We start from the raw sequence: 23107 nt of genomic DNA, 5'->3' as shown, positions 1-23107 counted from the left end.
TTTCTATGTTGAGCAGGAGCCATGTTGCCTGTCCAAACAGCTGCAATATATTCATTAGTGCTTGCACTTCCTCTCTTGTTGGGTTTGCGAAGATCACCATGTCATCTGCATATAAAGTAGTCCTCATCCTGATATCTCTGCCAGGCAGTGTTTTGAGCTTGCCATTGTCGGTTGCCCTGGCCAACAAGTGGTGAAGGGGGTTGATCGCCAATATGAACAACAGGGGCAAAATTGGGTCCCGGTCCGAGCCCTCTGCAATATTTGAATTTCTGCCCATCTACTCCGTTTAGCAAGCATGAAAATGAGGCTGTGGACGGTAGCATTGCTATCCGGTCTCTCCAACGTGTGCTGAAGCCCAGGGCCTGCGACATCTCTAAAATACATTCCCAGCATATCGAATTGAAGGCTTTGGCTATATCTAATTTGAGCAGCAGGGCCAGTTTCTCATTCCTATGAAAATATCGGACGCAGCCTTGAACATAGATGAAATTATTATGGATATATTTGGTCTTCTGAAATGCACTTTGAACCGGGGAAATGACTTCGCCAATTACCGCAGCTAACCTCATGGACATCACCTTAGAAATTGGACGCTGATAACGTCTACACATGTGGTGGGAGCAACACCCGTCCACACGCCCTATAACACACTTGCGCCACGTCACCGCATGCATGCATGTGGGAATCTTTTTGGATTTCCAATTTTTACACTGTTTAATCTCTTAAATGAAAAGTCCGATTGAAGATCCGTTTTCACCATTAAATTCATCGCGACGAGATCTTCGAAACTAGATCTCATATCAATATATTTCGACGACTTTTTTGGGGTTAAAAGTTACCATGTATATTGCACATGAATTGGCATGGTGTTTATACTGAAGTTGCCATGATATGTTTCAGCTATTTTTTCTTCTATCTTTAAAAGTAAATTTTGACATATTATAAAACGGGGAATTAAGAAACTAGACTTGGCATGAACCATAAACTAAAATTGCCATGGTGAATTACTACATGCACTTAAATTTGCCATGGTTCATAAAAAATAATTTCCATGGTCAAAGTACTCGAATTGCCATGATCAAAATACTAAAATTGCCATGATCTATAAACTAAATTTGCCATGATGGATTACTAAAAATTGCCATGATCCATGCATTAAATTTCCCGTGGTTAATTACTAAAAATTGTCGTAAAAAGTAGTTGAAAATACAACGGTAGCTCTAAATCTAGAAGAAAAAATAGATAAAACATGTCATGGCAACTTTAGTATAAACACTATGGGAACTATAGTGTAAACATCATGGCAACTTTTGGCCAAAAAATTCGTCGAAACATATCAACATGTGATCTAGTTTTAAAGATCTCATCGAGACGGATTTAATGATGAAAACAAATTTTTTTAATTGAATTTTTTAATTAGGAGATAAAATATTTTTAAGCCGAAAACCAAAAAGATCCTCAATGATGTCATCTGTTTTGACGTGGCAAAATGGATAATAATGGAGGCGTTTGGACCATGTTGCTTCGTGCCATACGTGTGGGCATTAACACTAACGTAGAAATTTTCTTGGAAATAGAGTGCATTAGACTTATAGGCCTAAAGTGGTTGAGCTCGGTGGCGCCACCCTTCTTGGGCAGGAGTGCAACGAGTGCTTGGTTAATCTCAGTGAAATTTTCCCTCCCCAGATGATAAATCTTTTGAAACACAACCATGCCATACACCTTGATGATTGCCCAACACTTTCTGAAGAAAAACAATGCAGAACTTAAGTTCCAATTGTTATGCTTTATTCGAATTCGAAAGGGAGTGCCACAGACGTAGTCACTTCCCCCAAAACACATAAAACCATACGTGACTCGTCCATATCAAACCAGTTTTCGAATCGGGAGCGTATCGTGGATGGGAGCTCCGTCATGTTAGCGCGGGCCGTGGATACTAATTGGCTCAACACGGTTGGCTAACCATGCCATCCAACCATCTAAAACAACTTTCATACAAGGAAGAAATATACTCGACAGAGTAGTAATCCTACATGAGATTGTTCACGAGATGCATCCGAAAACACATGAATGGAGTAATTTTGGAGATTGGCTTTGAAAAGGCTTATGCTAAGGTCAAATGATCATTCTTTCAACAAGCCGTGAGAATGAAAGATTTCCTCAATAAATGGCGCCGGTGGATCCAAAACTTTGTTACTAGAGGTAGTGTGGCTGTCAAAGTCAATGATGATGCTTTATGCCATTGTTGATGCTTTATTCGAATTCGATAGTTAGTGCCGTAGACGTGGTCACTTTCCCCCAAAACACATAAATCATACGTGACTCGTCCATGCCAAACCAGTTTTCGCGTCGGGAGCGTATCCTGGGTGGGAGCTCCGTCATCTAGTGTTAGGGCGGGCCCGAGGACCTGGAGAGATTAAACTAGTGGGGACATGGGCGGATGGTGGTGGTCTGGTTGGACCCCTACGGATTAGTATAACGCAGAAAAGAGCAGACGCCGGTGGAGCCTAGCAAGTCATACGCTGAGCAGTGCCTCGCCTCGCCTCGCCGCCAGATCTCGCCTCGCCGTCCACGCATCGGATGCTTGGTGTTGGTGGACAGGGCTGCAGGATACAGAGGGAGAACGACGGGGAGACCGTGATCTGTCCGTGTGACACAGTCACAGATGATGAAAGTGAGCTGTTGAGGCAATGGAGTTGTTGCAAACGATAGGGTCTCATCTGAAAAAAAGTTGAATGGACCAAAGGTAAAAACAGTCTCTCCTGTAGAGCAGTATCTGCTTTTGATGTAGCAACAGTCGGCCAAGCCTCAACACCAACACGTCGCCGGCTATATTATTGGTGGCCACCAGCATTAGCGATTTAGCATATGCTCTGCTGCTGTCACAGTGATCGGGCCTGCTTTCCCGCCGATACCATACATGGTTCACACACGAAGGTTGGGAGCAATGCAGAAAGGGGCGTGTGGCGGGGCCCGTGCAAGCGAGCAACTTGTGGCCAGGATGAGTCCAGAGACATCGGTGCACGGGGCGCAGCCAAGTTGCGCGTTCCCGTCAGTCGACTCGGCTGGGCATCACCACGTCGCCGTCCGGCCACTGCTGATTGCGGTACGTGCAAGTTGGCCGCTGGCCCCCCGTTCCGTCGGACCTTTCAAAGCCAGCGAAGCCGAGCCGAGCGCCATGCATTCCAGACCCACAGACGACCGCGCGTGATTAATGGGGGAGGCAACCTTGTCCTTGGGCCTGAACAAGGTCGAGTACCCGAGGGTGGAGGCGGCGGATGCGGCTTTGGCCTTCACTCTGAGCACCGGCGGCGGCGGCGGCGGCAGCTGGGTGGTGGAGATGGAGAAGACGATCGGCGACATGAACGTCGACCCGGCGGTGGAGATGGCGCGCTGGAAGCGCCACTCCGTCTACCGCGTCCCGGAGCGGATCAAGAACCTGCACAACAGCAAGGCGTACCAGCCGGAGCTGGTCTCGCTGGGGCCCTTCCACCACGGCGACCCGGAGCTGCTCCCCATGGAGGAGCACAAGCGCCGCGCCGTCGTGCACCTCGTCAAGCGCTCCGGGAAGCCGCTGCGGGAGTTCGTGGCCGCCGTCGCCGAGGTGGCCACGCAGCTGCTCGACGCCTACAAGGACCTCGGCGACGAGTGGCGCGGCGCCGACAACCGGGAGCGCTTCGTGGAGCTCATGGTCACCGACGGATGCTTCCTGGTGGAGGCCATGCGGATGGACGCGCTGCGGGGGAAGGTGCACGAGGACTACGCGCCCAACGACCCCGTCTTCAGCAAGTACGGCTACCTCTACCTCTGGAACTACATCCAGTCCGACATGGTCGTCGTGGAGAACCAGCTGCCGCTGCTCCTCCTCCAGAGGCTCCTCGTTGTCATGGACCATGACAGATATCAGGTACCGTGCTACTACTACACTTTATCTCATCGATCCATAAATTTTCAACGCTCATTCGGTCTCTAACCCACCCCCTTTAATTCCCCCGGGCCCGTAGTTTATCAATCAATTACGATCGGCCAGATTCAAACCGGCAATAATCACTTCAGTAATAGATTTAGGAGTACATTGCAGATACCATCTGCCTTTTTTTTGCGGGGAGATAATATCTCCATTTTAATTGGATTCAGTGGTTGGCTTCACTGAATTGGCGCCGGCTTCAGTTTAATTGGCGTACAAGGCATGGCTGAGCTAGTGTTCTTGCATGCCGACCTCGACGGCGACAGATGAAAGAGACATGATAGATTGTCGGCAAACTTCGTGTGAAAGTGACACCCGGCTGCTGTTGGAGCGTCGACGGCGGCTCCGCCACGCGCCAGCCTCCACTACACCTCAAGCGACGATGCCTATGGCATCGAGCTCGCACACTGATGGATAGAGTGAATAAGGGGAGGCAAATGACAAAGTTTCAGTAAGAACAATTGACTGAACGAAATGAAAATAACTGCCTGTCGAGTTAAATTTTCTAGCCGATTTTACAAGACGCTTTTGTGATTAGATTGTTATCATTTCTCAGCGAGTTTTCCGTACATCAAGCTTGATTTTAAACACTAACTAGTGCGTAGTACACTGACTTAGAAACCAGTTCTGTTAAATTCATATTCCAGTTTGGCGAGTTGTATGGCTGCGTGCATCTCTCAGATGAAGAGACCGGGGGTTATCCCTTTTTTTTAAGTTTGGCTAGTTGTTTTTTCAGTGCTTATAGGAATGCCAGCATGTTTGCTCTAAGAAGTTGAAAATTCATGTATTCATCGGGAAAAAAAAATAATAACAGTACAGCCGGCCTCGAGGTGGGATAACTAGTATATACATTGAACCTGTGAATCTTTATTGAAAATATATGGTCAATGGAGACCGAGGCAACCATGTTAGTTCTAACTGATTGCTATAGAATGCTTCAGGAGTGAGCAGGTTGGTGCTGGACTCTCTCTGCCCATGGCGGCGGCACCTGGTGGGCATCAACCACCTCGGCCTCCACCCGCTCGACATCCTGTACACGAGCCTCACCCACGGCGACCACCAGGAGCGCACCGGGTCGACGGCGTACGTGATGCCGTCGGCGATGGAGATCTACGAGGCCGGGATCCACTTCAAGGTGAGCGACACCGACAGCCTCCTGGACGTCCACTTCGAGCACGGCGTGCTGAGCATGCCGGCGATCAGGGTGGACGACCGGACGGAGAAGAAGTTCCTGAACCTGATGGCGTTCGAGAGGCTCCACCCGGGCGCCGGCAACGACGTGACGGCGTACGTGATCTTCATGGACAACATCATCAGCTCCGCCAAGGACGTGGCGCTGCTGCGGTCCAAGAACATCATCGAGTGCGGGCTGGGCAGCGACGAGGAGGTGGCCAAGCTGCTCAACAACACGCTGAACAAGGGCGGGGTGATGAGCCCGTCCAGCAGGCTCCACGACGTGCAGCGGCGGGTCAAGGCCCATTGCCGGATGAGGTGGAACAGGTGGCGGGCCAACTTCTTTCAGAGGTACCTGAGGAACCCCTGGGTGTTCATATCCCTCGTCGCCGCCGTCGTCCTGCTCGTGGCCACCCTCTTGCAGACTGTGTATACCGTTTTGCCTTTTTACTCTAACACTTAGTACTACCACTTTTTTCTTTCTTTTTGCGGGTAACACTTAGTACCACTTGAATGTACACTGTAATTTTTCTAATATTGATTAATGCATACGCTTTGTCCTACTTGGTTCATGGAGTCTCTCTGCCTGGTTTGTTTATGAGTACTTTGTCGCATAAACTGTGGCCATATGCAGGCCACTGGCCAATTTTCTGTCTTTCGTATGAAAAGGCTGAGCTCCTATCCGCTGCTCATAAAGAAAATATATTACTCCCTTTGATCCAAATTAATTGACGCGGCTTTGTACTTTGTTTTTAAATATAAGCTTTTTTAAAGATTTCAATAAACATTATATACGGATGTATATAAATATAGTTTAGATTCATTCATTTTGCTCCGTATGTAGTCAGTATTAGAATCTCTAAAAAGGTTTATATTTAGAAACGGAGAGAGTACACATTTAGTTCGGGAATAACTGACGTAGGTTTTATTTCTCTACGGAGGAAGTATACAAGTATACGCCACGACAACAAAGGCACTACGGGATGTGGTTTTAGTTATTTCTGATGGAGAAAGTATATGCCATGATAACAAAGGCACTATGGATCGAGTGAAATACACACACACACACACACACACACACAACCCATGACCTAAACTCATCTTCGTCCCTGCAAAAAAACTCATCTTGGTCACTTGACTTCAATATACCCTAAATATGATCATTGAAGTGGTTTAAATTGCATTCAATGATCATGGTTCAGTCTTTCTACCGCATTGTGTTCCCAAGGCATACGGTGGGCTAGTTCGACTGCTCATTGGATGACACCCGAAGAGATAGAGTGACACGTGAAAGTTTCAGGTGATACGAGGCATCCAGTGCTCCCATGATACGGGCTCTCGAGAGCCTTGCACCTGAGATCCAATGGCCAAGGGCCAAGAATGTGGACTTGTGCGTAAATATCAGATTTCGGCGAACATTTTCACAATCATGCAGAAGCTCAATATGCGACAGTTGAATCTCAGATCCATGGGCTCTCGGAAGCATGTATGATGGGAGCACGCCAAGTAGTGGCGGAGCTACGTTGGTTCCTGCAGGTGCCGTGCCCCCCCCCCCCCAACCCCCCCCAACGCATCTTGCCTAGCTCCGCCAATGACGCCAGGCTTCGTATCACCTGATATTCTCCCAGAGTGACACATACAAAGCGCTCAACGTACATGAATTTACAGGAAAAGATATACCAATATTAGTCTACTTCAATCGAAAAATGTCGTCCCCCTTCGATAAATTGGCCGTCATCAACCTATGGACTAGATGTACCCACTCCATCTACTTGAGTTATTGATGTTTTTCTTCACTTGTTCGCCCTACTGATGATTCTCACCTCCGTGGCCTGCAAAGTGAAAATAAAAATAGTACTCCTTGTAGCGTGCATTGGTTTCGCAAAAGTCAACGGTCACAAACTTTGAACAAGTTTACTGAATAAGTTATCTATATTTACAACATCAAACATATACCATATTAAAAACATACTTCATGACGAATCTAATGGTATTTTTTTGAAACCTGTGACAGTGGGAGAGGCTCCCACTATGATATATTACTTTTCAAAATTTACATAATACATTGTACAAGAGGTATACATAGGGCACCCCTTACCACTTTGTGGTTTTGGGGGGAGAAAAGACTAGAAAGCAAGACTAGTCAAGGTAGGGAGTCTAGGAGTAGGAAGATGAAATCCTTCATGTTATCTTTCACTCTATACTGAAGTAAGCCAAAATCTGTTTTGAATCTAGCTAGCCAGGAATTGTAGGAGGGGCTGATATTTCTGAAAAGCTTGTCATTCCTCTCCTTCCATATACTCCAAGATGCTTGTAGAAAGGCCTTCATGAACATGGGTTTGTGCCAATTGCGTTTGGCTGTTTCCAACCAAGTCAGCCGTGTGGGATGATGTTCAGGGTTCATCCCAAGTTTTGACCAACAGTACCTGCTGAATCTAATGGTATTGATTCGGTATTATAGACATTAATGATTTTCTCTATAAATATGGTCAAAATTTACAAGGTTTGACATAAAAATATACTCTTGTAACTTTTTATAAGACGTTTTTAGAGCACATGACAATGTTCAAAAACATTTTATATTAAGTTATAGAGGGAGTTAACCCACCCTATTTTAGACGAAAAAGGGTTCCCCAACCATCATCGCATTACATCCGAGAGACCGATACAAACTCACGTCACCTCCGCACGCTACACACACATCCAAGGCAAGGTACATAGGTGTCGGGCACCGACACACCACCCCACCGACCACCAAGCTAACTAAAGATATGCGAAGAAGACCGCTTCAAGCCATCAGAGACCTTCATCATGACAATCCACAAATGGAGAGATGAAATGGACAACGACAAAGCCAGGACTCCAGAGCGGTGCCTCCCAGAAGGGTACGGCCACAGATATCCGTCACCGTCCAATCACGCAGATCAAGTTTTCACCCAGTGTAAGACAAAAAATGAGTGGGAACGCCGCGACGGAGCCTTTAGAAAGGATATGACATCCACGGATGCCGCCACCGTCGGCCAATACACGGATTGGGCAAGTGATGTACCCTAGCGCGCACACTCCTCCATCGGACCCTAGCTCCGACAACCACCCGCAACCAAGCCACCCGCGCGGCCATGGTTGTCCGCCCGCACCTAAGACGCATGCAGGCACGCTCCGCCCACAGACGGCACGCCTCCCGTCGCTATGGCGGCCGACCAACATCCAGACACCCTCAAGACCATCCCAAAGAGGTCGACTTTGGTCAAATGGGGACACACACTTAACCGACGAAACCGCGGCATTCGTCCCACCTCGAAACATCACCGGAGCGGCAATCGCCCGCACACGGTCGGGGAAAGGGAGAGGTGAGGGAGCAGACGCATCCACGACCGGCACACCCGCGTGCCAACGACGGGTGGCCCGAGCACGTCAGTGCCGCCCATCCCTCCAGCCAACCTCTCCACCGGAAGCCCCCTATGTCGTCCCACATGGTGGCCGGTTCTGAACCACGCGAGGCCATCAACAAAGACTCGTCCAACGGCAAGAGGAACCCCAAGGACCGCCACCCATCGCAAAGAGAGCTCACCGAGGAGCCCATCCGCGGCGGCGCCGCCGTCCAACCACCAAAACCCCTGGAGATTGGCCAGCCCCCCCCCCCCGACCATCGCCGATGCGCCTCCTCCCCTCCTCCACCACTAGCCACTGCCACGGTAGGGACGGACGCCCACATCTCGCGCCGCCAGGCCCAGATCCGGCCGTGCCGCCGCTGTCCCTGGCATTCAAGGCATACCAGTCCACCGGCCGCATGCCGCGGAGAAGCAGAAGCGCCGAAGCGCCGCAACCACCCGTCGTGACGCCCGGCCCTGCGCCACGCTCCGGTCTGGGGGGGGGGACCCCATTCGAGCGGGGTGACCCAGAGTGCCCGCTGCCGCCGACGACGGCGGGGCTTTGCCCGGCCGCACCCTCGGGTGCCCGTGAGGAAGGAGGAGGAGAGGGGAAGGGGGGAAGGAGATCAGCTTACCCGTGTTGGTCAATAGGATCCATGCGAGAGGGCACCATCTGAACCCATGGGCATATGCACCCACTTTTCAAAAAATGCATTTTAAGCATATTTTAAAATGTCAAAAATTCAAAAGAAAATATCATGCATACATGTTCGCAAATGTGTGTACGCGGCACAAAGTTTTATGAAAAAAAATGTCTTTTTGTTTTGCCTCAGCAAAAAAACAAATTTCAGTGCTTTTAAATAGTGTTCCACGACATAATTTTTTGTCTTTTTTGCACAGGCCACAAAAATATATATTTTTTAATGAAACTTTATGCACGCACATAGAACATAGAGACGTACCCGTGCAATTTTTTTCAGATTTTTTTAAATGTGTTTTTCAAAATGGTTTCATACGCACCTGAGTTCATCCATGCACTTCTCGGATCCGCGTACCCTACCACTTGGTGTACTGTATGCTCCATGTAGAGCTGTTTGCTGCTGCCTAACATGGTGTGCCGAACTTATTCTAGGAGTCGTCACATCAAACTATTAGTCGCGAAAAGATAGATTCATCTTCTCCAACTGCCAATTTTGATCCACTAGCCGGATTCAAAGCGGAGTGGGTTCAAGTTCCCTCGCACTTCCGTCGCGAGAACGCGAGTGAGTAGTGACAAGAGCAGTAGCCCCTACCCCATAGCAACTTGCTCGAGTGCTGCATGTAGATAGACTGGTTTACCTGTTGCTCTGGTCGATGATAGTACAGCGTCTTGGCATGGACTGTCGGGCACGGGGCACACAGTAGTAGTCCTACATCACGAGTGGCTTGTTGTTAGGGTTAGCCGCTGCATTAATCATGATCATTTGCTTCTTGGGGTTAACTGTAGGCTCCCGTGAGACGTACGTACAGATCGGAGTAGGGGAGACTTCTCCTCCGGCGTCCGCCGTCCCCGATGTATAAAGCTAGGGCTACTCTAGCTCCTGTCGCCGGCCTACGATCAGCGACGCATGCGGCTGCAGGGATGGACGACGTGATGCGAACGCAAATCCAACTTTTACATGGGCAAAATGATGCTTATCGACAGATTGATCACGCATCACGGCATCAGGATCATCGCTAATGATATCAAGGAGACGGTGTCGTTCTCCTCCGTTCGTTTTAGTCATGTAATAAATCGTAAGTCGAATGTCGCGGCACATATTCTAACCAGATCTTCTAAGTCCATTAGTGACTCTATTTTTTATGTAACCCTGGATTGTATTGAGGTTCCCTCTCTTGATCAATAAAGCGTGATATTCCAAAAGAAAAAGACTGACGCCGGTTTCGGAGGTTCCCTCAGGCAAACAATTTGTTTTTGCTAGGGAGGAACGATCCACCGAACGAGATGCTCTTTCTCGAGCATTCACTTTAGTGAGGGATCTAGCAATTTCATTTCTTTTTGAGACAAGATCCAGCGAATGAGACGCCTTTCCCGAGCGTTCGCTTTAGCGGGAATCCAGCGAATGAGAAGCCCTTTCCCAGAGGCCTAGATAACTGCTTGTTTACAAAAAGAAAAATTGTCATCAACAAAGAAATTATTTCTTATACAGATGAAATTTACAATTACCATGCTTTAATTTATAAAAATTGCCATGATATACTTTATAAAATTATCATCCTCTAATTTTTAATTAATAATGGTATAACCAAATAAATGTGCCATGTTATCTGGAAAAGTAAATTTGACATGCCATAATTTATAAACAATTGGAATATAATGGTCCAATGGCAAATTTAACAGAAAAAATGTTTATCTAGATCATGCAAAAAAGATAAAAATTATGGGTGATTAACATGGCAAACTAAGAAAAGATTGGCTTCTCTAAAAATCATAGAAAATTTATAAAAAAATTATAGTGTTCACATGGCAAATTCTGTTTCGCAAAAAAAGTTTGTGCTCGTCAGAAGGTCGAAATTCGCCATGTCAATAAATCTGATAGTACATAAAAAATAATTTACCATGGTATGTTAAACATATTTTCCATAGTAAGTCCAACAAATTTTCCATGGTCCAAAATAACAAATAGTTGTAAGATAAAGAAAATTATCATGGTCTAATTAATAGAAATTTCATGGTCTAAGTAATAAAATTGTCATGCTACCTACAATAGAACAACCATGGTCTAATTAACAAATTTGTCATGGTCTGAAGAATAAAGTTGCCATGCTGCGTACAATAAAACTACCATGGCCTAATTAATAATTTGACACTGTCAAAATAATAAGATTTCCATGGTCTGAATAATAAATTACCATGCTACCTACAATAAAACTACCATGGTAATAAATTTTACATGGTTTAAATAGTATAGCTGGCATGCTACCTGTAATAAAAATTGCATGTGACAATTTTACGAATTTTGTTATCTAAAAAGACATGCCAACTTTTCGAATTTGTAACGGGTGCATGGAAACGTTAGGGATTTGTTTCTTTGAAAAGATGGCAACTTTAGGGACTTGCCATTGGCGCATGTCATTTTTTTACTGATTTTGTTCTCTAAAAACATGGCAAGTTTTTGAAATTTAAAATGGGTAGATAGCAAATTTAGGAGATTTTTTTTAACAAAGATGGCAATGTAGTAAATCACCATGGGCACATCGCAAATTTAGGAGATTTGATTTTTGAAAAAGATGGCAACAATTGGAATTTGCCATGCCCACATGAAAAAATTAGGATTTTTGCCATGCTATAGATGAAAAATTTGCCATGTGTTCAATAAGGAGTGTGCCCCATAATATTCAGGTTAAACTTGAAGGCCTAAGAAAACATAACCATGCAATGAATCAGCTGACCAATTTTTTTTTGCCATGATGTGGTAAAACTAAAGGTTTTCTACTTTTCAAAACATTTTGAAAATTTGCCATGTTTTAGAGAAGACAATTTCGCAAAAATTGCCATGCGACCAGTCCAATCATTTTTACACAGAAATGACATGTTCCATAGATCATTTTCTCATAAATTTGCCATGATGTAGGAGACAATTTTTTTCTACAAGTTTCCAAATGTAAAACGTGTATAAAATGTTTTTATGCATATAGAAAATATACAGTGTGTACCAAAAAAGATAGACATCAAAAACTGAAAACTAAAAAACAAAGAAATAGAATAATAAATAAAATAAAATCATTGAAAAGCAAGAAAATCAAAAAACAAAGAAAATTGAGAACAATAATGAAAACTGCAAAGTTTAACGAGGTAAAACCCAGAAGACCGATGAAAAGGATAGAAAATTGAAGTATACTGAAGAAGCGAAGGACCGATGAAGAAATAAAGAAACCTGAGGAAAAAGCAAAAGAAAATGAAAAATAAAAAATAAAGAAAAATGAAAGAGAACTAAATTAAAGAACGGAAAAGGTCCAAAATAAACCTTGAAGTTGTAGACGAAAGTTAAATCAAACCCTGAACTTTAAATCTCGAAAATTGGCACTCTGAACTTGTAATCCCGGTCTAATTTGGACCCTAGAGCTGTTTGCCAGACCAGGAACACTACAATCCCGGCCGGGATAACCAGCTACTCTCACGCACAAGAATTTGGGCCGGCCCACTATAACACAAGAAGAATTTGTAAAGTTTAAAAAATGTTCACACATTTCTAAAATTGTTCAGAAGTTAAAACATGTTCCTGTTTTATATTTTTTTGCACAAATTCAATTCATTTTTCCTTTTCTAAATTAATATTTGAATTTCTGAAATTCTATTTGCATTTTAAAAAACTGCTCGCTATTTCAAAAAAACCACATTTGTCAAAAAATGTTCAGAATTCTAACAGTTTTTCACATGCTATGAAAATTGTTTCGGATTTTCAGAATTATGTCACGTTTTTTAATAATGTTTTTGGAATTTAATAAATTATTTTGTAAATAATGTTTTTAAAAAATGTTTCAGATTGTTGGCTGCGGACACGACTGGGCCAGCCCACTAGACATAAAGTACGAACACTTTTTGTACAATCTAAAAAAATAAAGTGCGAACACGTTTTTTGTAAAATGTTTCTGAAACATAATTTTTTTCTAAAACCTGAACAAAATTTTAAAATGCGAACACTTTTTGTACAATGTAGAAAAATGTTTGTGTGTTGTAAAAAATGTGTCATAACCTTAACAAAATATACGTGACATGTGTTGGAAAAAAGTGTATGCAAATTTAAAAATGTTGAACCATGTACAAGAGTGATCGTGTAGTTTTATAAAATGTTTATTGTCAGTAAGAAAATGTAAAACATGTATTTGGGAAAATATTACCATGTGTTCAAAAATGTTTTGAAAACATTTAATTTAAAATGTTCATAATGTATTTGAAAATATCAAAAGTTTATCAAATATTTAATGTGTGCGTTAGAAATGTACATTCGGTACTTAGAAAATTAGACATCTGTAAAAAATAAAAAAATAAAAGACAACATAAAAGAAAAAACAAATTAGTGCGCACGCGTGAGCGATTGCGCTACTGGGCCGGCCCAATTCAGCAAATACCGGCAAAGTCCTTTGAAGGTTTAAAATAGCGAAATCACTAATTAAGGAGTACTCGTTGCAAAGAACACTCCATTTTTCCAGGTCGCGACAAGTGGCGCACATGCAGCGCCACTTATCGCAACCTGAGAGCCTTTTTTCGTAGATCCGTTTATTCAAAACGTTTTATCTTTTAAACCGTGCGTTCAAATCTCGAACCATTTTCACCATTGGATTCTCGCATCGAGATCTTCAAAACTAGATCCCATGTTGATAGGTTTTGATGAAATTTTTTTTCACAAAAAACGGACAAAAAAACCGGGCAAAAAACATGAATTGGGCCGGCCTCTCGCGAAAGCAAAACCGTGACTCTCGCGAAAGAAAAAAAAACATAAAACGTGTTTTGTTTTCCCTTTCCGAGAGGCACGGCCGTGACTCTCGCGAAAGCACAACTGTGCCTCTCGCGGAAGCACAACTGTGCCTCTCGCGGAAGCAAAACCGTAACTCTCGTGAAAGAAAAAAAACCGAAAACGCGTTTTTTTCGTTTTTGAAAAGCACAACCGTGACTTTCGCTAAAGCACAACCGTGCCTCTCGCGGAAAAAAACCATGACTTTCGCGAAAGAAAACAAAAGAAATTTTTGCGCGAATTTTTTTTTCTATCGAAAAGCTAAGGAAGACCGAGGAAAACCAAAACGTCAAAAGAACCCGAAAAAAAACGTTTAAAAAGCCGAAAACGCGTGCGAATAAATAAATAAATAAATAAGTCCGGAGGGAGCGTCCAGAGTGCGACACGTGGCGAATGGCTGAGAGCGCGCCAAATAACGCTGATCGTTGCGAGGCTCCCGAAGGAGCGCTCGTTAACTAGTTGCTCCCTTAAAATAGACCGGAATTAAAGAGTTTGGTGTGTTAATTTAAGGGATTAAGAGTTCAGGGTTTGGTTTAACTTTCGCCTATCAATTCAAGGTTTGTTTTGAACTTTTTTCTTAAAGAACCAGCTAAGCAACCATGAGTGACCAAACAAATGGGCTGGCACATTACTGTAGCGTACAGAGAAATCCTCCATGTGAGAGCTTCCGTTTTGCTATAAGCTGAGAATTCCTAATTGGCGTGTTAAATTTCTTTTTCTTAGAGACAAATTTGGCGTGATAAGTAGCGCTCACGCAGTAGTAGATGGGTCAGCTCAGTTTTTTTCTTTAAAAAATGGTTAACAGGTGGGCCCGCAACTGTTGACCGGACCACCAACGACCACTGACCATTGACCGTGGATTGACTTTAGCAAAAAGGAAAAAGTTCTCAAAAATGAAAAAAAAAGTTTGAAAAAAGACTAACAAATTCAAGAAAAAGTTCAAGAAATTTGAAGAGAGTATATGAAATCTGAAAGAAAATAACAAATTTGAGAAAAATGGACATTTCATAATTTGGAAAAAGTTCACAAAAATGAAAAAATCTCATGAATTTGAAAAAAAATGTTCACAAATTATTTGAAAAAAGTCTGTAATGTGAAAGTTTAGCAATTTGAGAAAATAAATCATGAATTTAAGAAATATAAAGTTTACGAAATATTGAAAAAGTTTTCAATATGGAAATAAGATCACGGAATTTGTGAAAAGTCAACGAAATTGATAAAACAAAAAACAAAAAAAGAAGGAAAAACAAAAAACGATAAAGAAAAAAGTAATGGAAATGGAAATGGAAAAAAACGAGAAACCGGTAAAGAAAATACATGAACCGGCCCAGTTAGCTACCAGTGTGCGCGGCTTTGTTGAAATGCTTTTCAGTGACGCAACACACAGTAAATAGGATTGGTGCATATAGCTGGCCAATCCTATTGGGCGCAGGGATCATTAGTGACCGCCCTCCCCTCCCCTCACCCTGCTCCCACATATACATTTTTTAGCCGGCCTAGTCTTTTTCCTGGTTTTGAGAAGGTTCTAAAACGTTCTCAGACCAGGTTTTATGACTTTTATTGTGTTTTTTCTGCCTTTTTTGTTATTTTCTTGATTTTTCGTTTTCGTTTTATATATCTTTATGGTCTTTTTTATTTCTTTTTTAAAACTTGTTTTCCTTTTCTTTTTTGAACATCTTTTTCTAAATTTCTGAACATTTTTTCTGAAATCATTAATACACTTTGAAATCATGGATATTTTTCAAATTTGTGAATATTTTTTATGTATTCATGAACATTTTTCAAATTCACGAAAATTTTGTACAAATTCATGAAGCCTTTTTAAAATCATTGGCATTTTTTGAATTACCGAACACTTTTTTTCAAATTGTGAAGATTCTTTCAAATTTGTGAACAATTTTTAGAATCTGCAAAAAAAATGGAATTGTCAAAAAAAAAGGGTGACACTTTTGGTAATGCATGATTTTTTTTCGAATTGATGAACATTTTTTGAATCAACCAACATATTTTGAATCGATGAACTGTTTTATAATTCATGAATATTTTTCTGAACATTAAAAAATTCATGAACATGTTTGAATCTGCAAACATTTGTTCAATTTTTTGAATTTTTATTGAATTCGTGGATATCTTGGGAAATCACGAACATTGTTTGAATATGTGAAAAAACATCAATCCTGAGAACATTGTTTGAATTCAAAAAAAATCAAACTCGTGAATATTTTTTGGAAATTCAATTTTTGTTTTGGAATCCCAAGCATTATTTTAAATTCAGAACTGTTTTTAAACCCCGAACAATTTTATACAAGGAAAAAAAACACAAAAACACGGCTGTATAAAGCTTTTGCACCTTCCGATGCGGTTAGTGTGGCAAGGTTCACTGGGCTGTGATCCCGGAATTCAGATATGCATCAGTTCTTACCTCTCTCGAAAAAACAAAAGTTCTTTCCAATCTTTTCTTCTTAAAAAAGGAAACGTTTTCCTCCAGACGGCCGACCAAACATTAGTCCGGTCGCGTTGCGATAGCACATCGTTCAGGAGGAACAACTGGTAATGTGCCCAGGTGAGGCCCACCTTATTTCTACGCTCCTTATCTTTTCTCTAGAGCTCTCTCGTGCACTCGTTCTTCCCTCTTTTCTTTCCATCGAGAGCACACCTCCATTGCTCCCCTAGGTGCTGCTACGAGGGGCTTTCTTCAGCTTGACCCCCCCCCCCCCCCCCCCCCCCCCCCCCTCTCTCTCTGAAACTGGGTGAGCATGGTGACCACAGGGCGGCAAGGACAAGGCAATGTTGCTTCGAGGAATAATCGATGTCGCAGTTTTTTTTTCTACATGCTTCAACCGGCGTCACAAATTGTTACACCCAGCACTACGTTTTGCTACATCACACAAAACCGGCGTCATGGTTTTTGCTACAATCGGTGTCACGACCTGCTTCAATCATGCTGTGAATTGCTAAAACTTGCAGCACGACAAGCTGCAACCCGTAGCGCACGAGCTGCTTTGGTTCTACGGCGAGACATTTTTTTAGCTGCAACCAACGTAAATTTTTTGCTACTACCATTGTCCATTTGCTACATCATTAATGATGATGCTGAACACGTGACATCGGCGACATAATTTGTTACCGCCATTTTTTTTTTGCGGTGACCGACGACGGAAACTGAGAAAAGCTACAATCAACAACGAGAAAGCTTCAACAAACTTCTGAAAAGCTTGAAGGAAGGATGATGAGCTGACAATAGTGACGGCAACGGCAACAGCTGCTTTTCTGTCAACACAGGGGCACTACAGCGGGTACTCGACAAGCCGCAAGGCCATCCGATGATTGTGGCGAGCGGCTAGCGGCGGTCTTTGCTGCCTTCAATCGCACGACTGCAAGGCGACCGACCGAAATTTTAGCTTGCATCTTAAACTAGCTACAGGGAAGAGTAACCTACACTAGTAATGTGTGGCGGAGCTTCATTGAATTAGTTGGGTGGGTCAGCCCAAAGAAAAAGGCATAGAAAAGAGATGGGCCAGGTCAGTTGTCAGGCTAATTAGGCAGTGTTACACATGAGATGGGCGGGCCGGAGCACGGGTTGGTCCCGACGTAGCTCCGCCACTGCTAGTAACATACATATATCCCTAGACTATATTACTATCTTCATAATGAGTAGTAACATAAGTGTGGTGTCATGCAAAGCTTCATTTATTAGGTTATAGACTTATATTGCATTTTTACATGTGATGTTATAGTAACTAGCTAAGTTACTCAAACTACTTCTTTTCTCATTAATTTATTGTCACATAAGCAAATTTACCGAGTTAGACTCGATGTTACTGCTGAAGTTACTTCCATCCCATTGTGGCTAGTCTTATCACCTGTTAAAAAAAAGGTGCAGTAGAAGCCAGCACTTGAACCGTTGGTCGTAACACTTCCTCATAAATCCGTCGTTTTTCGTGTCTGTGGACCTGCTCGACTCCGCGTGGAAGAGATGATACTGGGAGGATCGACCTGCTGCTGCTTCACCCAGCTGCATCCCGCCGCCACCGCCGCCAGGCTGCGCTTGCCGCCGGCTCGCGCCGCGAACACCTCCTCCGAGCCGGCCGCCGCGCGTCTGAGGGCGGTGCTCGAGCAGGTGGACGACGAGCTGCGGAAGGGGAACGACGAGGCCGCGCTGTCCCTCGTGCGCGGCTCGCAGGGGGAGGGCGGCGGGCTCCGGTGCTTTGGCGCCGCGAGGCAGGTTGGTGTTCTCCTGATGCTGCGTATCATTCCTCGAGGCCTCGTCTTGCCTTTGCTCTCAACGCAATTGTTCACGTCCGATCGTCTCCGAATTAGAATGGGGATGAACTGATGAACAGAGGGTGTGAGTCAATAGATGTGAAAGATGTTAATGATTTTTTTCAGAGATGATTTTACTTGTCTATACCACTACTAGGTATGTGCCCGTGCGTTGCTACGGGAGCCAAATCTTGTAATTATGATGATTGCAATTTTTTAAGGGAAGGTGTAACGTCTCGGGCATATAATTATGATGATTGCAATTTTTTAAAGGGAAGGTGCGACGTCCATTTGGTCATGTAATTATGGTGATTAAATCGAACCTTCATTTACGAACCGGGGAAAAAAGATGGGGTGGATGGACGAAGGTGGACAGAACACGGTCCGTCGGCAGGAAAAGGAACCTTAGGTTCTTTTTAGATAGTATAGTAGAGATATAGTAACTTTGAATATTGGCTGTTGGATGAAGCCAATCCTGCGGTAGAGAATTGGCAAATCTGAGCATTGTTGGCCATTGGATATCCTCTTCACCACACTAGATTTTGACACGTGTACTATCTAGATGACTCCATGGCTAAGGTTAAGCACAATGCACTATATACACAAAACTAAAAACATAGACGTCTCTCTTTTGTTCTAGAATCTTCCGGACTTTCTGCTAACTCTTTTCTTCTAAATGAATTGTCATTCCTTTTCTCTAAGCACATGCATTTCACATTTATTTTAGATTCTTCCATATTTTAGTTGTCTAAGTATTTTTTTGGCTCTAAAAGAATTGCCATTCATTTTTTACTTTATTTTATCTTTTCTTCAAGACTCTCATAGTACTTTCATAAATTTAATTTTGACTGGGATGGATTACAAGGACTAAATCTGCATCTTATACTTCATACATATGTGACTAAATTTACATGTTTACCTGTTATAATGTGATATGTCAATATTTAATCATACTTTGGTTATCTAAGCCTGACGTACAATGCACGTGTACCTTACCAGTATGTTTAGTGTGCAGTTTATTCGTAGTTTGGTTGACGTAATGATCAGTTGCATATGCTTTAAGTTTAGAACCACCATGATTTTGGATAGTTTCAAACTTAAAACAAATGTGTGGAGTACTATAGGGCTGTTTTGTTGGACGGAATTAGTAAGAGGTTTTACGGCCCATGATTTGGATATTGGGCATGGGAATTTGAGGTTCCAAATCTTACAGAAAAAATTCCGAAGCCTTGTCACGTAGCAGGGGCCTCCTGCATCTGCATACCAAAAAAAAAAAGAACTGATCCATTTTTACGAGGGAAACCGAACCTAGAAACCACACAAGGCTAGGTTTATTACAGAAAACCAAGTGAAAACTACCACAACTCCATGGGCCGTGGCCACACCACCTACCCATCGCCTATAAAGTCCGATCTAGATTTTTTTCCCATCACTGTACGGAGGGCATTTGCGAATATTTCTACACCGTAGAGTATATTCAAATTACATGGAAAAACTATTGATGATGTCTGGTGCCAGTCTGCTACATATTTGGCTAGCAAACAATGCAACTTTAAACTAAATTGACTGACGACAATGCAGCTTTGCTAGTATTTACTAGCAAACGGAGCAACTTTTTAAAAAATGTTACAGTTACTTTAATGGTGATAAACCAATGTGAACAATCTGCATGAATGTACGATAAGAATATTTTCATGCTATCATTTATCCAAACTAATGCTCGAAATATTCTCCACCATTGCATGGCAGGCAACTGCAAGTATTTCTATGTTGAAGGTTATATTCAAAACAATTACATGGAAAAACTGTTGTTGATCTTTAGTGCCAGTGCACATATTTGACAAGCAAACACTTCAACTTTGCTCCTTTGTGCTGTGTCATTTCCACCTGTTAGAATGTGCTACATTTTGATAAGGAAGAAAGTGAAGCTTTACCTTTATCCTTTTTTTAGAATGTTATGTAGCATACTAACTCTGCTGTTTTATACCAAAATCTCTATTAGGTACCTCAAAGGCTTTATAAACTAGATGAGCTTAAGCTAAATGGGATCGATACTTCTTCTTTCCTATCTCCTGTGGATCAGACTTTGGGATCAATTGAGAGAAATCTCCAAATTGCCGCGCTTCTTGGAGGTCTTTCTGTTTCGTTTGCGTTTGAGCTTTCTCAACTCCAAGCTCTGCTTACCTTTGTCGGCCTACTATTCGTGTGGTCTGTTGATTTGGTGAGTTACTATTTACTTGACTACTCGGCCTTGTAGATCATCAGTTACATATCTTGTTGCTAACCATTTACTTGACTACTCGGCCTTGCGTATCATCTGTTACATGTCTTGTTGCTGACTGGCTGTTGAACTGTTACTATTCGCGTGGTGTTGTTATTTCAAAGCATATGCTTGGGCCATGTGTGCTTTGCGGCTACCTTTTTGCAGTTTTTAACAACAATCTTTAACTTTTTATCTCCATCTCTTGGAGGAAACTCAATTATCAAAGGTAGTGAATAGATATTCTCTGCAGTACCGATCTGATCATCTTGTTGTGTGCTTCTTTGGTGCCAATGACCTTGAGTTTTTGTTCAATTTCGAATAAGCAGTCCTATTAGTTTGCATTCATACACATCCAACATCATAGCTTCCTAGTATGTTTCTTGGAAGTGTGGTTGATTCAGCTAAGTTTATACGTACTTGCAGCCATCACTTAGAGAAAAATCCATATAAAAATAATGTACTCCCTCCGTCCCATAATATAAGACATTTTTTTACACCACACTAGTGTCAAAAAACATCTTACATTATAGACAGAGGGAGTAGAACATTAGTCCTAAATTTTCCCACGGAAATGGTATAATCACTTGAGTCAGCCATCTGTTGCTTGAACTTACATGGCTACAGCTTTCTAGATATATTACAATGGAGGGGGGAGAAACTTGGTTCTTGACACAATTGCTCACAGTCTCAGCGAGAAGTACCACAACAGAGTTATTGAGGTATACAAACCACAATTTCAATAATATTCCATACTCGAACAAAATTTCAATATTATTCCATTCTTGAACAAACTTTCAATATATGCCATTCTTGAACAATGCGAGCAATCATAATTCTAAACAATTAATATCCTATATATGGAATATGTGAAGCATGAAGCTGGTCACTTCTTGATAGCATACTTGCTTGGAGTGCTTCCGAAGGAATATACTATCACATGTTTAGATACACTTATGAAACAAGGATCACTGAACGTGCAAGCTGGGACAGCTTTTGTGGATTTTGAGTTTGTTGAAGAGGTTAGTTTTCTAACTCAATTCTTAATATTGTAATAATCTTTGAAGTATCTTATGTATGCACCAGTCTAATGGTTATTTCCATTTTCAGATCAATACAGGCAAATTGTCTGCGAAGGTGAGAGTCTCTAAATTATTGTTTTTTTGCAAAGCACGCAAAAATGATGTAATATGTTATTCATTGTTCGTCATGGTCTAGTTTCAAATCCCGGCAAAAAATAAAGGTCTAATTCCAACTGAAAATCGGCATCGGCGTCAGAACTCAGAGCTGCCACAATGAATATACTGATTATATGCTTTCACCGAAGTTAAACTGAGATCTAATTAAACTAGTGTTGGATCATTGAAAATATGGATAAGTTTTATTGATATAAAAACACACAGTAGGCAACTAGTAATCCCCATTCCAAAGCTCTCTGCTTGGTTTACTTCGACCTAAACTGACTGCCATTTTAACACATAATTAGCATATTCTGGGAAGGGCGCAATTATTGCCACCCCATGAACTACTGCTTCTTCAGTGAATAGATATGTACAAAATCACAAGGTATTACACAATTTATTGTCTCCCGATAGCAATTCAGATTTGTGATTGACCTGGCAATAAGTTGGATCTAATGGCAGATGCTGAACAAGTTCTCATGTATTGCACTGGCCGGAGTAGCAACCGAGTATCTTCTGTATGGATACGCCGAAGGAGGACTAGACGACGTTAACAAGGTTTTCCGGCATTTAGTTTACTTACGTTCTAAGTTGACAAAACATCATGTAACCCAATCCTCTAATTATCTGCTCTGCACTTTCGTGTTTCTTCCATTAACAGCTGGATGGACTGTTCAAGAGCCTGGGATTCACCCAGAACAAAGCTGATTCACAGGTGAGGTGGGCTGTGCTAAACATCGTTCTGATCCTGCGCCGCCATGAAAAAGCTAGATCGAAGCTTAAGGAGGCAATGTCTTCTGGGAGGTCAGTTGGATCTTGCATCGAGGTCATAGAAGAGAACATAAACCCCGAGGATATTTGATAGCTGGTGGGAACTCTGAACACTGAAGACAGTGCACACTGGTGCTGGACCATACAGATTGCAGCGGTATAAACCTTTGTGGTGTATTTGTCTTTGTACTGTATATTCAGTTTGTAATTTGACAATGGAGGCTGAGTCTACAATTTTTTGGCCTCGACTACAACGCAGAAACACAGTTGGTAATCGGTGCGACGCTGTAACCCCCCAAAGCATTAACCAAACGGAGGTTGGACTTGATTTTCAGATAACAATTCTAATGTAGTACAGTTCCGTTGACACCCGGAAATGTTTGAATTGAAGTTAATCGCCAATTCTACTTCTCATGGGACTGCAAAATGGTGGTGGTGAATTCCATTTTATCTATGGTTTAAGGTGTTTTCAGTGTAGACTGTGTTGCAGTGACAACAATAGTAGTAGACAATAATTTGGGTATCTGTGTTGCAGTGACAAAAATAGTAGGCAAAAATTTGTGCTCTTAGCCTCACCATTTTCGGATTGGTGAGCAACAGATGGGGGAAATAATAACGTACAGCAA

At 42.5% G+C, this 23107-nt stretch overlaps 2 protein-coding genes across 3 annotated transcripts; both read left to right on the top strand.

Moving 5' to 3' along the window:
* The first annotated feature begins 3042 nt into the window (after nt 1–3042).
* On the top strand, nt 3043–5703 carry LOC125521441 (UPF0481 protein At3g47200-like). The gene is made up of 2 exons (XM_048686494.1): nt 3043–3907; nt 4899–5703. Exons 1-2 carry the CDS (start codon nt 3215–3217, stop codon nt 5601–5603), a joined length of 1398 nt encoding a protein of 465 aa, XP_048542451.1. The 5' UTR covers nt 3043–3214; the 3' UTR covers nt 5604–5703.
* A 12214-nt stretch (nt 5704–17917) lies between these two features.
* Nucleotides 17918–22892, top strand: LOC125518633. 2 transcript variants are annotated; one of them, XR_007288042.1, is made up of 8 exons: nt 17918–18231; nt 20272–20490; nt 21165–21251; nt 21405–21551; nt 21640–21666; nt 22173–22268; nt 22372–22638; nt 22741–22892. XR_007288042.1 is itself a non-coding variant. In XM_048683460.1 (7 exons), the coding sequence occupies exons 1-7, from the start codon at nt 17983–17985 to the stop codon at nt 22570–22572; spliced, it is 1026 nt and encodes a 341-aa protein (XP_048539417.1). In that variant the 5' UTR covers nt 17918–17982; the 3' UTR covers nt 22573–22892. The 2 variants fall into 2 exon arrangements, 1 of the variants encoding a protein (XP_048539417.1); XM_048683460.1 differs by having other exon boundaries at nt 22372–22892.
* Nucleotides 22893–23107: the final 215 nt, after the last annotated feature.

This window comes from Triticum urartu, chromosome 7, assembly GCF_003073215.2.
Source record: "Triticum urartu cultivar G1812 chromosome 7, Tu2.1, whole genome shotgun sequence".
In the NCBI taxonomy this organism is placed as follows: Eukaryota; Viridiplantae; Streptophyta; class Magnoliopsida; order Poales; family Poaceae; genus Triticum; species Triticum urartu.
The sequence above is the reverse complement of the archived record's forward strand: the minus strand, read 5'-3'. Positions and strand labels throughout refer to the sequence as shown.